Source organism: Platalea leucorodia (assembly GCF_965183815.1).
Source record: "Platalea leucorodia genome assembly, chromosome: 2".
Taxonomy (NCBI): Eukaryota; Metazoa; Chordata; class Aves; order Pelecaniformes; family Threskiornithidae; genus Platalea; species Platalea leucorodia.
The window spans coordinates 19,781,479-19,799,399 of record NC_138824.1 but is presented as its reverse complement, the minus strand read 5'-3'; the positions used below and the strand labels follow the sequence as shown (position 1 = coordinate 19,799,399).

Here is a 17,921-nt window from a genome sequence, read left to right as displayed (position 1 = left end):
TAATGGCTAGCACTCAAGGTAGCTATTTGGCAGCTAGCAGTGAAGGAAGTACTTCTCAAGACATAGCTTGATTCTTAGTCCTTATGATAGAAGGCAAATCCCACTTGGCTGTTTTATAGATAATGAATTGGCAACTCTGATGATTTCTGCGGGAAAATGGATAATTCTGCTGGACTCGTCAGAAACTAATACGAACATCCTGAAGGACCCTCAGAATGGTCTGGTATAATCTACATAAGAAACAACCCTTTGACATCAAGAAACAAAGAACGTTCTTGGCCATACATACAAGAGGCTCAAGAAAAATTAACAAAACAGGTTGGCTTATCTCCTAGTGAAGGTGAAATTCAGACATTGTATCAGAAATAAATTAGCATAGGTCTGTAAGGATACCTAACCTAATAAATGGATAAACTTCTTTCATACTTTCTGATCAGAAGTTAGCAGCAGCAGAAAAGAAAATGTTTTATTACAAAAGTGTAACATAAGAGGATCTTTGTCAGCTTGAAGGGTGGACGCATCCAGTCTAAACACCAGACTTAAGTCCCAAGGACTTAGAGTTTCACTGTTAGAAGCCTTCTTGTTAACTCCCCAAGGAAGTAAAGTCCCTACAGTGTGGACTGCTAGGTGAAGATATGCTAAGTGAAATCCTTCTCTCCAAAGGAGCTATCAGGCTATTAGCTCAACAAATAATCCAAAAATCATTGGAAAGGAGTATGACTGAGGTAGACCAGGATTCCGGATGATTGTCCTAGTAGGTGCAAGCATAAAGGCAGTCCTCACACAGTACAGTATCATCCTGATATCAGAACTATCTAGGCTGACCTACAACAATCAAGGCAATCAATGTTCGATCTTGTCTTAATTTGATCAGGACCACTGGAATTGCTGCAAAAACTGAAGAAAGGCATATACCAGGCCTTTTGACCAGACAAACAAGAATGCATTCAGAGAGCTGGGACACCTTTTTTTCTCAAAAGCGATACATACAATGCTTCCTTGGAGTAGGCAAAAATATGTAAGACGTTACCCATCCTGAAAGACAGTCCTCAAGACAACTGAAATCTTCCAGTCATAGTCTAATAGGGTAAATGTCCTATTCTGTATTTGAAAATATTCACACTACAGGAGACATAAAATCATTGACAAAAGTACATTCTTGCTGTACTAGTTCCAAAGGTAAACTGCTGTCTTAAAGAGAGCAGAAAAACCTCAAACGAAGTATGCTTCTTAATGAAACACTGGACATTTCTCTACAAACAAAGGGCAGATCCCGCCACTGTAACATGGAATATCTCACCTACAGGAGGCCTAAAACATGCAAATAACGGACTACTACTTAAAAATATTGCCAAATATAGATAAGATTGTAAGGATAACATATGTAGTCTGATAAGAAGCATCACATAGGCACACAATATCACCTTTCATAAAAGGGCTAAGGAGGTCTTCACTGTGTGTGGAGAGCACTGGACAATATAAAGTCCCTTCAAGATAAGAAAGCCCTCACTGTCACTGGGTCCAGTGTGACTCCCAAGAGCAGAATCAATTCTAGACCTCAAAGCAAAGACAAAGACTTCTGAACAAAGAAGATCTATCAAAAGGTGGACTGCATGCTTTTTAACAGATCCAAACTGCAGCTAAGACTGCCCCTGCATTAAGACAGCTGAAGTAAGATCAAATGATGCTGTACCCACCATGTTTCACAAGACATAAAGAGATATTTGAAATTGTCTGAATCAGAGTGCGGACAGAAAAATATTCCTTTGTGTCAGACAAAAAGACAACATTTATGAAAAGTACTAACTTGTCCAAACAGCTTGAACTCACTAATTACATCTATACTAGGTGTAAATCAAATGGGCTAGAGCCTGTTATTTAACCACTACTAACTGACACGACATTGCTCCAGTACCCTCTACAACAGATCAAATACATTCAACCTGCCAACTGGAAATAGTTCCTTATCCATAGTAAACTTCAATCATGTCTAGGAACTGTTTAGAAAAATGCTAGTTAGTCTGGGACAAAACTCTGCCAGTAACCATGCTAACAATTTACAAACCTATTGATTGACTCACAAATATAGACATTGTGTACAGTGGACAAACAATGCCATTTTCCACATTTGTAGCAAGGCTCAGACCATTACAGACCATTTGCAATCTTTGTAATGAATTCTGGAGCTCTTAGTCTCCAAAACATGAGAATTTGATCAAACCAAAGGCCATGTAGCCTAGGATCTGTATCGGACAGTATTAAGCAGCTCAGGAAAGATGCTTTACCCATTCTTGTATTCTAACAATACCTCCTCAGAATACACTCCTAGATTAAAAATTCTGCAGCTCAGATGACTGAGCAAGAAACATCCTCTCTCATAGCTCTAGTTAATTTTTTTCCCTTATGGATCAGATGCCATCAACTTGAGAGAGCAACAGATGAGCACAAAGGAAGTCTACATTCCTAAGAACCCCATGTATCTCATTAATTCTAACAGTTGAGCCTGCTCTGCCTCCAGTAGTTTAGGAGCTGGAGCTAGCCAGTCCAAAGCATATGGAACAGAACACAAGCCTGGTCCTAAGAAGGAAGAGTTAGAGGCTATTTTGATACACTGGAACCCAAGGCTAATGTGTTTTATTGCCACTGTGCTATGAATCATAGAATCGTTAAGGTTGGAAAAGACCCTTAAGATCATCAAGTCCCATCTTTAACCTATCACTGCCAAGTCCACCACTAAACCATGTCCTCAAGCACCACATCTACCCTTCTTTTAAATACCTCCAGGGACTGAGACTCAACCACTTCCCTGGGCAGCCTGGTCCAACGCCTGATTACCCTTTCGGTGAAGAAGTTTTTCCTAATATCCAACCTAAACCTCCCCTGGCGCAGCTTGAGGCCGTTTCCTCTCGTCCTATCCCTTGTTACTAGGGAGAAGAGACCGACCCCCACCTCACTACAACCTCCTTTCAGGTAGCTGTAAAGAGCAATAAGGTCTCCCCTCAGCCTCCTCTTCTCCAGGCTAAACAACCCCAGCTCCCTCAGCCACTCCTCATAACACTTGTGCTCCAGACCCTTCACCAGCTTCATTGCCCTTCTCTGGACACGCTCCAGCACCTCGATGTCCTTCTTGTAGTGAGGGGCCCAAAACTGAACACAGCACTCGAGGTGTGTCCTCACCAATGCCCAGTACAGGGGCACTATCACCTCCCTGGTCCTGCTGGCCACACTATTCCTGATAAAAGCCAGAATGCCATTGGCCTTCTTGGCCACCTGAGCACACTGCTGGCTCATGTTCAGACGGCTGTCAGCCAACACCCCCAGGTCCTTTTCCACCAAGCAGCTCTCCAGCCACTCCTCCCCAAGCCTGTAGCGTTGCATGGGGTTGTTGTGACCCAAGTGCAGGACCCGGCACTGAGCCTTGTTGAACCTCATACAGTTGGCCCTGGCCCATCGATCCAGCCTGTCCAGGTCCCTCTGTAGGGCCTTCCTACCCTCCAACAGATGGACACTTCCACCCAACTTGGTGTCATCTGCAAACTTATTGAGGGTGCACTCAATGCCCTCATCCAGATCATCAATGAAGGATACTGGTGTTTGCACTTTTGGGTTTGCTTAGCTTGGAAGGTCCCCTTGTCAGAAGGTCTGAAAGAAGATGAAATAGTTCATCTTGATGCTGACCCCTTATGGTGCAACAAAAGCAATATCGTGTCTACCATATGCTATAGGACCAAACAGCCCCTGACATGGAAGGGTGCTGTGGAGGTGGCTTAAGTGAGATTGATCCTGGTGCTGAGCACCAGACCTGGATGAAAATTACATTAACCAAAAAGCCCAAGCAACATCAAGGAAACGGAATGTCACTCGTACAAGATCCTTACACATCTGAGGATCAAATGCTGCAAAGATGCCAGTTACAAGCCTGGTATTGAAGAAGGGTCACCCACTTCCATAGAGTCCATAGCTTAGACTGGGCAAATCAGTGCCAGTGTGACTAATTGATCAGACCCGTTTGAAGAGGCCAATGGAGATATGGGGAAGGGATTTTTTGTAACACTGAAATCTTAACAAATATATACACAAGAAATACAGCTTCTACTTTTTTTTTTTTTGGCAATACAAGGTATCACTGGATTAGAAGAGTCATAACAAAGTTAGAATTAAGATGATTTTAATAATTTGAAATGTTTGAACCCAAGGCAGTCTGAAACATCTATCTATACAAATTGTTCTTCACATAAAAGCAAAAGTGAAGTGAAATCCATAAAATTACCAATTTCAAGTCTCCACAGCTGTTGGCAATGCAGCTTTCTTCAACCAGTTCATTCACTTTTTTTTCCAACTGCCTAATCTTCTCTTCTGAACTAAAATAAACAACAAAAGGATTAACACTAGTAACATAGCTGCAACCACTAAGCTTTTATACAGGATATTTTCAATAAAACAACACAGCGATGCATCACATGTCACAACTAAATGGTTTTCCCATCGAAGAAAATATAATGTAAAACTATGCCCAGAGAAGGTCCTCCAAAGATAACATATTCACACTTCTAATTTGAGAACAGAGACCTAAGAAAACGTAAATCCTCTTCCAAGAACAAGACAGACATGCAAATTTCATGGGCTCAATTTGTTCAGGAGAAGTAATGACAGAACAGATGGGCTGCTAAAACTTTCAAATCAAACACCTAGTGAAATGAAATATTGTATTAAGAGCAATTAATTGAACCTTTATTTGCATAGATAACTTCAAAGTATAGCTTGCAAATGCAGATTTTAATAAAAAGTTGTTATCCATCTAGATTTTTTCCTCAGTTAAATAATCAAATGTTTCAGTAGGATTCCCTATTCCTACATAGCTATATTTGAGGAATACAACTTTTGTATTGAAAAGCTCAATGACTTGTTCTGAGTGAACTCCCCAACATTCACACGAGCCTGCAAAACTTTCACAACCTCAGTTTTACCTCAAATGCTAAGGTCAGAGTGAACAGGGAGAAACAGCAGGCAAATTCCCTCAAGTTCTTCCCAGAGAGCTGCATGAATCATGGTGTTCCTTGCCTGTCACACACTCTTCCATAATCCTCCACAATTCTATGTAAGTATCACAGCATTTGTGTGGCAACAACTACGTCCAGGCTGCTGAGCTACAGTCAGAACCAGAAATCACTGAAAGCAGACGTTCCTGGAAGTCAGTGCAACTGCTCTGGAGAATCAGCTAACCATATGCATAAATGTTTGTGGCATTATTCCACAAAGTTAAGAGTTTGGTCCCTCAAGGTTTTGTAACTGCCTCGTTGCTTTTAAACTCTACCCACAGTTGTTCTTTTGTTGCTGTTAATGCTTTGAAATAATTTAATACAAAACTGAACAAACCTGTCTGAATTTTTTATTTCCAGAGGTGGAGCAGGACCTCTTGCTTGGCCAAGAGGATCAAATGAAGAACCTGCAAAATTAACAGAGTTCTGAAAATTGTAAAATAACATCTCCCTCTGGCAGCTGGTGATTTCTACAAACTGTACCTCTCATAGCTGCCTTAGTGTAACCTGCAGCATGCACTGCTGTCATTGGTCGAGCAATCCCATCCTTAAATAAAAAAGAAGACATATTAAAATAATGTTCCTAAAAATAAGACTGTGGACAGTATGGACATCAGTTACACATTACAAAACCTTTAAATACAAAAATCAGTTGTTACCACCTCAGTAAACTGAATATTTTTTAAAAAGTTTTTATTTCTCAAATACTATACATCATAACTGTCTACAGAGTAGAGGAGCAAACACTATTGGGAAACTGTAACTGACACAAAGGAACACTTACTACTTTGTGTAAATTTTCTATGTATTCAGAATACTTAATTTCAAAAATCTTTTATTTTTAGAAAATTCTCAATAATTATTTCTCTTGAGATCTGTAACATACTCGAGCTTACTGTCACACTGTTTCAGAACTCAGTTGCTTTTTTAATTTTTCTTGACAATAAAGAGAATCCTATGGGATTATGGATCAGAATATTTTGCTTGATCTAAACCAAGAGAGGCACAAACAAACTACAACTCTTTTGTATTTGTAACTTACTACCAGATGATGCCTCCCAACACAAGAATGTCTTGACCCCAGCCAGCTTATTAAACTTTCCTGTCAGGACACTAAGTGCCCTAATAAACCTTAATGGACCTGACCAGACTCACCTGGGGTCTGCAGCCACACACCCTACCCATGGACCCAGGAGCTTTACTGAAGCTCAACCCTGGTCCCTCAGCCCCTGCCTGAGCTTTGTTGGAGGACTACTGGTTTCCACGTCAGACACAGCTATGCCTTCCCACAAAGTCTCTTGATCCGGATTTCGACCTGTGGACTGACCTCCTGGATTGCTCTTAGCCTTGCCTTGTCACTATGGTCCTGGCCAGTGATCACTGGTCCTAACCCTGGCTTATGCATTGACTTTTTGGCTTGACCTTGGACCTGCCTCATTGCCACGATATTGTTCTGGACTTTTAGTTGGACATGGCCACCATTTCTGCGTGGATCCTACTTGCCTCGCTCAGGTGTTGTGGGACTGGGTCCCGTCTGGTGAGGCCCCTGCACTGCTGGCCATGCAATTTCCCTCTAGAGTCCTGGCTTGCCTTCCCTTAGGGAGTAGCCCTACTCTTGATGCTCCCTGATAATTCCTGTTTCCCACCTGGCCTGATGCAAAAGAATATAGTGGCTATAGATACATTTAACATTAAGTCAATATACTTAAGGGTGGCAGTGGGAAAGTGGAAAATTGCAGCAGATTCTTATTAGAGTATAAGTACATAAGAAAAACATGAAAACCAGAATCTACCTTTCTCCTATTTCAATGAAAAATTATTCATTGCACGTCAGTAAGTGTTAAAAAGCATTACACTGGTATTGCTTCCAACCCTATGCTCAAACAAAATACTCATCACAATCCTCAGGCTTTCTGACAGTAGTCTTTTCAAAAAAGGACAAATTAAAACAGTAATAATTTGTATTATTTCAATGAACTTTTAAATACTTGTATCAAAACCAAACACCAGAAAACTTCAGTGTTCCAAATCAATATCAAATGTAAATATTGAAACTTTTACCTGTATAGCTCCTGTCATTGGTCTTCCCATAGATGAAGTTAAAGTTGCCTTTGACTACAAAAATAAGTAAATTGTTTGAAACTAGCATCCACAAAGCATTAGAAGCCTGTAAAGGCTATGTAGTCTCCTCAACACTGAGTTTTAAGAGTCGATGTAACTCTCACATAAGGTCATAGCAAAATTCCCATTTATGTTATTCATATGTAATATACTGCCAGTGCCTGGCAGACTTAAAGATGTTGAACACTTCAGTTAGCAGAAATTCACAATATTGTTTTTTATGTATTTGGATATTTCTGTCAGACCTTTTAAAAAAAAATGTATAGAAATTCATCTGAGGCAGCAGTACTTTCCATTATTAAATAACTGAAATTACTACCTTTAAATTGAACAAGTAATTTACAAAAAATACTTCACTAAGATTCTGAGTACAGCTGATAAGAGATTAATATAGGGGCAGATTTTCAGTCATACTTTCTTCAAGATTTATTTTATAATAAATACAGATATACTTTGAAACTGCCAATGGATATCTTTTCCATTAGCTGACATGCCGCATACTGTCCTTCTGTAGTAGTGTTAAAAATGTAAAGAAATAAATGTGAAATAGTCAGTAGTAAGTGCTAAAGGTTGCTACAAATATACAATACAAACAGGCAAAAATAAAGGGCTTCAGGCCATGAAAAAGTGTTCCCCTAATTCCCACTCAGAGGCCTCTGTTTTACTATTTTACCCACTATCCATCACATATCATGACTGGTTTTTGTTTTTTCTGCTAAGGCTGCATCTACATTAACAAGGACTGTAGTGTAGGAGAAGCAAATCTGCAGAGTGAAACAGGTAGTACTGTGGGCTGGACAATGCTTTGATGGCTTCTAGCTCTACTAATGCAGGTACACACCTCAGCCTTTATTATCCTTAAGAAGTGCTTTTTTGTGCACTCCTTTAACAAGATAGCTTTTCCCGTCACAGCGTGGTACTACATTAAACATCTGCAAATACAACGCAGTCTGAAAAGGAATATATCCAGGGCAGGGAACAGAAGGTTCAGAGTAAAGTTGTATTTCAATGACTTATAATAGAATTTAGGTGTTCTTGAAATTGTTACCCAGCTAACTTGCATAAGAGATCTAAAGCAATGTGATCTCCCTTCTTTATTTGTCATAAAATTTACAGTAATTTTATATCTAAAAGCACTGTCTTTTCAAATTTGACTGAGACAGCCTAACAAGTTGAAAATTTATTGGGATAAGGGGACAGTGGATATATCACTAGTGCGTAACTTCTGTTTCCATAGCAAAACAGCTTAAAGTGTTAGTTATTTAAGAGTTACAATGGGTTAAGTATACCAAAGAATATAACCAACTTTTTCTGATTAAACTAGAGGCCATTCAAAAGCCCATATTTTTTTAAGACTTTTAAGACCTTAACTTTCAGAAAACTTTCCCAAGCCCAAATAACAACCCATCCAGTTCCCCCTGCAAGAAAATCAGGTTAATACCTTGGAATCTACTGCCTTGTGCAGTACAGACGTCAATTTGCAGTATGGTTTGGGAGAAAAATTTAAAAAAAAAAAAAAAAAAAAAAAATCAGTAACCATGCCTTGACCAAGTGCGGAGTTGTGAATTAATTAAAATTAACGAATAGATGTAGTTCACTGGAAGGAAATACTTAGATATAAAGAGATCACTCTGTGCAAGGCATTAAATGGTAAATTTATTTTTTGGTAAATACCTCATTTTCATTAAGAATACAACAGAACAAAAACCTACCCCAAATCCAGTAGCTAAAGGTCTTGAAGCTGATGTACCAGGAATTTTGTCTGCCACCTGGGTGGAAAAACAAAAAAAACCACCACCCCACCAATTAACAACCATACGTGTTAATTATTAGTCTTTCCATATAGTTTCTATAGTGAATTCATAGAAATAATGCTTCAGTTGTTATAGAAAGAATTCTCATTGTAGAACCAAATTATTCTGGCAAAGAAATAGCATTAATCAGACAGTTCCAGCTCTTCTTTAGACATACAGTACGTACTTCTAAAGTGCAGGTGCCAACTTTATATTTAATTTTGAAAGCTGATATAAGTCACAGCTAAATGAAAGTAAGAAAATTAATGTAAATTACATGAACATGGAGAAAAAAATGATCAGAACAATAACACATGGTTTTCTAAATCCCACTGTCTAGTATGCATCTCAACCTTGTAACTGTATGTCAGAGCCAGTAATTCCATGAATAGAATATTAAACTAAGTCCTTTCAGAATGTATCATTTTTCTCTTATCAAGGTTTTATTTCATTTTATCAAACAAGAATACACATTTCCAACTGAAGTTCGTTGTTTCCTCTAGCTTGGCTCCAGAACTTAAGGGAGCTCATGCTCTGCTAATTTTTTACTTATTTTTCATATAAATAACTGAAGTCTGTATCTTCATGTTAGTAGTACACAAAAAAAAGATAAGAGATTCCCAAGATAAGTTTGTACCAGTGCCAAAATTACAGCTAGGGCTCTAGAGAAGGTCTACACTATTGCAATGTATTTTAAAAGGTACTTACAGTGGGTCTTCTACCATGACTTGTTCTTGCTGCCTGTTGAAAAGCTACATCATTTTCTAAATCCTAGAAAAGATAAAATAAAAATATCAACCCTTTTAAAACCATAACACCCAAAGCCACAATTTCAGAACCTTATGACTACTGAAAGCAGATAGGTGGAAAAACAATTCTTCTTCCAAAAATACTTGACTTGAAGATAACTGAATGGCAGGTTTTACTGACAATTAATTATTATATTATTTGGTCTATCTTTTTTGGCATTTTAGATTAGGAAATGTAAAAAGTCATTATTCTCTGAAAAATAAAAACACACTGAGGAAGCAGAGTGATAAAATAATACGTGACATTTTATTTCCCTCCAAAAGCTTACTACTAGCACTGTTTCTAAATTTTAACATTAATGCCTGTCATGCTACTACATTAAGATATCTCATGTCTCTCAGGTCACACTGCAACTCCCATGAATTTGGCATTGGAATTTCACACAAGATGCCAAGGTAGTGGATTTGGACCAAATAACCACCCTGTTGTTCCAATTCCACTACACCAGCAGCTACCAGAAAGTGGTCTGCAGGGTTACTGTAAGTCATCCCAGACACTCTACCTATTGCACAGAGACCTGCAGGACTCCACTCTACTGTTATCTCCTTCAGCTGCAGCATAGCAACAGATCAATGACCTATTGACCAATAAGCAGCCTCTTTCGTCAGAAAGCTTGCTGCTGCACACTGTCTGGGAAACAACACATTGAATGTGCCTGAATGTGAATTACGGCCTTCAAATAACTATGATTTTATACTTCATAAATTCTAACCATTAAGGCATATTAGATCTGCTGTGAGATGCACACAAGTATTTTGTTGGAATAGAAAACTATCAAAAAAATAACTATTCAAAAAGATCCTGGCGAAACTTTATGTATTTCTTGCTAAATAAAGAAAATTTCACTTCAAAGCAGTAGTACACTTGTGCATTACTGTACCCACGTTCTCATCTTGTACTTAGAAGTTAAAAACCTACGCATGGGAAAGGTGGGAAACAGCAAATATTTTTACCTCTGTGTCAAATGTGGGATTATAATCATTGTAGCCAGAATAAAGATCATCTTCATCAGCCTCAGGAGCCAGATGCACATTTTGCATCATTTTTCTGTGAAACATTTAACATGCCAAATATTAACTCTGTGGTTTTATATGTATCTTTAAAAATGTAAAATATAAACAGTAATAAGGTTTATAAGTTCAAAAGAGCTCCAATTTAATTTTAGTTTTTAATTGCTGCCTTTGAAATTAAAAATAAGCTATGACCAGTCATAAAAACTAGGGTTCACCTATAAACAAAATGCACCATTTCATAGAATTAGATTTTGTTAGGTATTTATACCACTGTCATGAAAACTGTTTTAAAGATATTTATCATTAAAACTAAATGATCATAATAAGTAACTGTATTACCTTTAGAATGGTAGCTTTATATTCTCAGATAATTCAGTTTTAAGATAATTCTCTCATATTCTAAAGTTTGCCTTTTTTATTAGGCCAAACCATAGTAATCAGTCTACTCAGACATCTCTTCTAGCTTCAAATCTTTTGTTCACCTGCGTCCTAATATCAACATAGACACAGCTATTCTCTATATGCAACATTCTTCATATAATTTTGCCATTCCAATTCAAGCAGTTTTTAAAAACTAGAAATAAAGAAGAAGGGGTTCAAATGTTTTTCTTCACAAATACTTTAGTCTCTAATACGGCTGCATTCACCTTGTGGTCTTTCCGTCACTGAGGACACTAAGGAGGTCTCTCTGCCTGGCTACCTATTTTCATAAAAACCTTAAGGAAGACAGCCTCTGATTTCAGCTGTAATAGGAAACGCATGCACTTCAGCAAGTCATCCTCAGCCAGGACGAAGCGCCGCACGCCCCACCGAGGGCCGGTTCCCCTCCGGCGGGAGGACGACCCCGCCGCCTCCCGCTGGGCCGGGGCCTCCTCTGAGCCGTTCGCGGTGCCACCGCGGCCCGAAGCCGAGTCGCTCCTTTTTGCGGGTTTCCTCAGCCGGCGCCCGAAGCGGGGCGGGGGAGGGGGGCGGCGGCGATGCGCCCCGCGGCGCCTCCGCCTTCTCGAGGACGGCGGGAAGGCTCCCGGGCAGGTCGGCGGCAGGCTCAGGGAACCACCGCGGCGGTGCCAAGCCCGCCGACACGGCGCCCAGGGCCGGCGCTCCGGTCGCCCACGGCCCGCTCCCCCTGCCCGGAGCGCGGCGGAGGCCGGCGGGCCGGCCCCGGGCCGCGTTGCTAAGGGGGAGGCGGGCGGACGCGCTCCCCTGATGCCCCGCGCCCGGCGGGTGACAGGCGCGAGCGGAGCAGGGCGCAGGCCCGGCGCGTGCGCAGAGCCGCTGCCGAGGCCTGCGCGCCGCTGTGGGCGCCGCCTGCCGCGAGGAGGCCGCCCCGCGGCAAATGGCGGCCCGGAGCGGCGGGGCGGCCGGGGTAACGCAGCCCCGGGGGCTCGCAAAATCCATCCCCTCGGCTGTCCCAGCTGCCGGCTGGCCCGCCGCCCCTCCCGACCCCCTCCGATTCCTGCCAGGATCGGCTTGGGCGTGCTTAGTCTCGGGGTTAAAAAAAGAAAGCGGACCCTCATCTCGTTTCTGCAAATTAAACAGCGAGAAAATTCTGTCCTCCAAAATGCGTAACTGCAGCGAGGAACCCACACAAATCCAAAAATTTCCATGACCAGCTTTTACATGGGAAACTACTGCTCTGAACTCTTCTGGACAGATTTCTCAAGTGGATTAGTGTTGATCACTAAGCTAGAGCTAAATACAAACTAAATTTTACTTTTTGCTTGTTCTAGGACTTACTCTGAATTGATGCTGCAAACATTTAAATATACACTGAATTTCCCCAGTTAGGTTATGCATATTTCCAAGATGAGAGCCTGTGTGCTAAGGAATAAAGGTGGTGTCATATGATGGACGTAGAAACAAATTTTGTTTCCCCGTATGCTGTCGCTCATCTTCTGGAAGAGGAACACAGAACGACTGTGAAGAACGGCAGACTCATCAGACTGCCTACCATGGGATAAGGAAAACATAAATGGATACAAGACCTGTTGTCTGCCAGACATTGCTTTGCTATGTGCAAATAAAAGTCTGCAACGTGGATAATATTTACTGACTTTAAAGGGAAAATTATTAGGATATATGAGTTAGTGTTTCCAAAACACTGAAATTCAGAATGGGGGAAAAATTCTAGACTTCTCCGTAACAGTGAATTTAGGATTACAGGATCACAGAATAATTCAGGCTGGAAGGGACCTCGGGACATCTCTCCCATCCTTATACCTAGTTTAAATTTCTATGTGTCTCTTCCCAAGAGTAAAGCCAACCTGCTGTCATTTTATGGTGCAAATCGGTATTTTATGCTATAGATTTACTATCGTGAGAGAAAAATGGCTTCTTCCATAGGTGTCACACCTTGCGCTCGAGCATGTGTCCCACACCTGAGAGTACCTCATCACAGTGCATGCCTTCAGCATGTTTCTCAAGCTCCAGACTATTGCTGGCCCATGCCCTCCGGACGCGGCAGGGCTCCGCTGGCAGGCACGGCTCTCGGGCAGCAGCCGGCACCTCTGGGGAGAGACCTCATCACAGTCACCGCTCACTCTCAGGGCGCTCAGCCGCACCATTTCTTCCAGTGAGCTGAGAAATCTGCCCTCAAAAGTGAAAGGCTCAATAAAAAAGTCAGTAAAGCTTCCCATCTGCCATAGTCTCTGAAACTAAATAAAAAATTAAAGGCCTGAATGTCTTAGAAAAAGACGATGCCTACTACCATTTTTACTACTTTCTTTTAGTTGATATTTTTGAAACCATCACAAGTGTCAGCTGATTTGCCCACAGCAAATCATTGCATTGAGGAAAGTTTTGCATGCCTAAACAGGAAACAGAATAGAGCAGGAATCTCTGAACATGCCTACAGTATTTTTGAGAGAGAAAATATTTCACGAGGCGAATGGCAACTTCCCCCTACTGCCTTATGCTAATGGCATAAGAACGCTGCAGAGACAATATACAGCGCAGAGTCAGTCAGAACACCCTTTTTACGGTCAGGGTTTGTGAGCATTAGGGAATGTCAGGGCTTTCTGCTGCTCACCTTCTTTCAGCCTCAAAGTCCTTTCTGAAGAGATAAGGCACGGAGGATATGAGTGAAAGGTCTTTCTATTCAGGCTCCCAACAGGAGAAACAAAGATAACATAAAGAAGTATTAAAACATTATCACTTCTTGCATTAGCCTGTTCACGTTCCATGCATGAACCACTTTCACACAGAAACTTCAGACTTGAGACCTTTGGACATAAGAATCTTTACACCTGAAGTTTCTGGAATACAAGTATTTTGCAGAATAACAGACTTAAGGTGGGAAAAACTTTCAGGTGAGTTACTTGCCACAAATTATGAACTTCAGCATAAGAAATATATATACATTTCCAGCCACCCTTTTCTGCCTGTGACTCCTCATATGTAATTGAGCATGTGGTTTTTAGATTTTTCTGATTGTCCCCAGACACATTCATAGGCACCTGAGCAGCAGGTACATTCTGTGGCAAGAGCCCTAGCTCTGCTACCCAGCTTGTCCGTATCGGAGACCTGGGCATACTGGTGCCCAGCATATTCTGATGTTTCAGCCCAGTTATCTAGGGCAGTGGAAAAAAGGCATCATGATAAGGAGGCAATGCATCTATCTTGTAAATGAAATGGTGCCGAAGCACCACTGGAATCTGACCATGTTCATATCATCAAACTTTCTTACCCTCCAAAATTGGGTGTATACATTCAAACCAGCTATTGGAAGTGATCCCTGACCTGTACGGTCCCTGACCATACTGGGAATTGTTTGGGAGAATGATAACTAGCTAACACTGTAATGGGCTATTTTAACCCCAAAGACAGTCAACTCCAGCACCTGGTCCAGCCCCTGGCAATGCTGCAGGTTGCCCACGCTGCCGGATCGTGCACCCGCGGCCAGGAGCTTGGGAACACTCCCTGGCCCAGGTCATTAGGCCTCTCAGTCCAGCCTCTCTTCTGATGCCCTCACAACAACATGAGAGTCTCAACAGACTTTATTTATTTATGTTTCTAAAAGCTGTGTCAATCTACAATTATTTTTTATGAAGTATAAATAGACCTTAATGCATGAAGATTTAACACAAACCCCCAAAATCTCAGGATCCTCTGCAGCAACACGAGGACATGGTTTAGTGGTGGACTTGGCAGTGATAGGTTAACAGTTGGACTCGATGATCTTAAGGGTCTTTTCCAACCTTAACGATTCTATGATTCTAACATGAGACCTTACTCATGGGTTGTGATTATAAAATACCTTCTAACAAGATCATGCTACAGGGAGAAACCCATATGATGTAATTGTCCTTACTGGTTTTGGCTAAATCCAGACGGCAACCTGCAATGTGAAGCTGCCAAAAAAACTGTAGTAAATTTAGTATACAGCCCAAGCGACGTTGTATGCTTTGAATTCCTAGGTTGGATTAAGCCAGCACTGTCACTAAATGAAGTTGTCCCATTCTTTTCCCACCTTCTGATTTTCATTCCTGCCCTGGATCAGTCCTCTAACTGGCATCGAGTTAGATGCTTGTGCACCTGAAGCAAACGGCAGATCTGATCAGGTTTTTGTTTCAGTTACGTTTCAAGACATCAAGTACCTGATCCAGTAAATTCAGTGAAAACTTACGGCAGATTAAGGAGATCGTGAAGCTATATACTCTTAAACAGTATGAATTTCTTTGCCTTGCAATGCATGGTGTATCTGTCTTTTTGCAGTGGTAACATTGCAAATAAGGACTCTGACAAACTGTTCCAGACCTGCTAACTTGGGTTCAGGGGTTACTGGCCATCGTCTGCCTGTTACAGTCACTGTTAGTGTGTACCTTATCCTTGCTCTGGCAGTTTCACTGTGCATCTGATCAGCCACTAACTGACGTTTTTAGAAACTGGTCTGAATTGAAAAAGTAGTTCTCCCACTATAATCTTTATAATCTTTAAAAAAAGTTCTCCCATTATAATCTTGATAATCTTTAAAAAGTAATTTTCTAGCACTGGATTCTGGACTGACCAGGTGTTCAGAATTTTCTGCTGTCACGTGGAGACCCTTCAGCTAGCTTGACTGCCACAAACAGTGAAGCTGCGTTCAACTACTTCTCTGGTAACTAATGGATCTTGTCAGCATACCTCTAGAAATTACTGAAGGGAAAGAAAATATGGAATGTGTTTAAAATTAAAGCCTTTCTAATACTTAACCTTTCAAAACATTTTCTTTTTTTTAGTTGAAAATTTACATTGACTGGTAATTGAACTTAATGGCAATTAAATTTATTTTAAAGACAATTAAACATTAAAATATTAAAGCCTTAGATCATGCTCTTCCGATTTGAAAACTCAAACTTCAACTGTTTAGTATTTTGCTGACTGGTCTAGGTTACAGCCTTGATACTCTGAGCTCAATTATCTCATCAACAGATACATATTGCATGTTACTTTCCTCTGTGATCAAGTGTATGAACAGTACAGGTGTTAGAATCTTTATATATTAGCTCATTATTTCTGTGCTGTTAGAAACACACCTCTATAGCACTTTTTAACATAAAGTTCTTCCAGTTAATGTTTCCTAACATAGAAACAATAAGTGAAAGAAGCCTTTTGTCTCTTGTAGGAGATTTGAAAATCAATTTTATATTTGTAAGCTCTGAGTTGGTGTGCATAAATGTATATAAATTACATTAAGGGAATTCAAGTTAAAAAATAAAGTTTCTGGAGCTACTCTTGATGCAAGGATCAGAATATTTTCAGGATTAGATTCTTAATGAGGAATTAATTACGTAAAAATATTTTATGGATTTATATTGAAAGTTTTTAAAAGCTATTTCAGAAGAGTTCTAACGGTGGAAAATATTCAGTGTAGTTCTGCTGTAAACATCAATTTACTGTATAGTCTGAATTTAGTAAAGCAAGTAAATAAATCAATTCGAAAACAAACAAAATGAATGGAAGAACCTCATTATGAATAATACATATGTTATGAATAATGTGTATGTTGTAGTTTGGGTTTAAAAGACATTTGCAACACGAAAATTATCTTGTTAACAGGTATTTTTACTATTAAAGGATATAATTCCATCTAGTTTTGCTGAATCATCTTTTTGTAATATCTATTTTGCTACTATTTACTTTCTGATTCCTACAGATAGCTTCTTTAAAAGTCAGCATTTCAGCAATGTTGGTAGTATTTGCATCAGACCATTTGCACTGTGAAAGGCCACCTAAATTAACTGTACACACTACTAGCCATAATTAAAATTATAGTTTTAATTGTAGCATAATTTTAACATAATCACTAGTTACAATTACAGTATGCAAACCATTAGTTAGAACTCTACCAAATAGGAATAAAGTTATTAAATTAAAGCTATCATTTTAAGGCATTATGTTTTCTGAACCATTAGGGTCATAGTAGCAACGTACCATAGTCCATTACAAAAGAAACAGACTTTCTGGCTGCTCTAGTGAGCAAGTAACGTATTAAACCGATCTAATACTTAACAGACGTGAACTATGCCTCTGTTTTCATCCCATGCCAAAAGCTCAGGCTAGGACACTCTGTATTTCAGAAGCATGCAATTCCTTTATTTTCTGCAAGGGGGAATTCACATCTCCTTCATGTTCCACCTCCCTGTGGCTCACAGCTAATGCTAGTTATTTCCCCTTGTTCGTTACATGACTCTTTTATACCGTCCTGCTCCTCCCCTGCAGTAAATCCGCCTCCTCTCCGCAGCCAGTAGCAGATTTCAGCTCCTCACGTGGGGCAGCAGAGGAGCATGCTCAACAGAAAGAGACTAAAAACATGGAGGGGTCAACTTTGCAGCTCCCAACATAAGTCAAGTCTGCTCCTACTGCTGTTGGACTTAGAAGAAAGAATATATACGCTGGTAAGTGCATATTTGCTCCACTTGGGCCTCTCCTGCTGCCAGTACAAGCCCTACTTTTCATTTCCTAATGGAGCCCAGGAACTTTCACCATGTTATTTGGCATAGGTTTTTGATATTTCTGGGCTTAGGTTACCTTCTGTCCTTCCCATCTGAATTGCAGAAGAGGGAGGCGAATTGCTGTCCCTTATTCATGGACGCTGCAAGTACTGGGCCTAAAACTGCTTATGCTATTACACAGAAATGAACATTTGCTCTTTTTTTTTTAAATAA

General features: G+C 40.3%; 1 protein-coding gene across 1 annotated transcript in view; it reads right to left on the bottom strand.

Annotated features, from left to right (window-relative positions):
- Positions 1-11,660, bottom strand: part of IFT88 (intraflagellar transport 88) — a 51,179-nt gene extending 39,519 nt beyond the window's left edge. The window contains exons 1-8 of the mRNA XM_082330704.1: positions 11,424-11,660; positions 10,717-10,810; positions 9,662-9,724; positions 8,873-8,929; positions 7,101-7,154; positions 5,523-5,586; positions 5,377-5,446; positions 4,271-4,361 (exon numbers count right to left, since the gene is read on the bottom strand). Of these exons, the coding sequence (XP_082186830.1) occupies positions 4,271-4,361; positions 5,377-5,446; positions 5,523-5,586; positions 7,101-7,154; positions 8,873-8,929; positions 9,662-9,724; positions 10,717-10,806 (489 nt within the window). The 5' untranslated portion in view covers positions 10,807-10,810; positions 11,424-11,660. The remainder of the gene's footprint in view (positions 1-4,270; positions 4,362-5,376; positions 5,447-5,522; positions 5,587-7,100; positions 7,155-8,872; positions 8,930-9,661; positions 9,725-10,716; positions 10,811-11,423) is intronic.
- Positions 11,661-17,921: the final 6,261 nt, after the last annotated feature.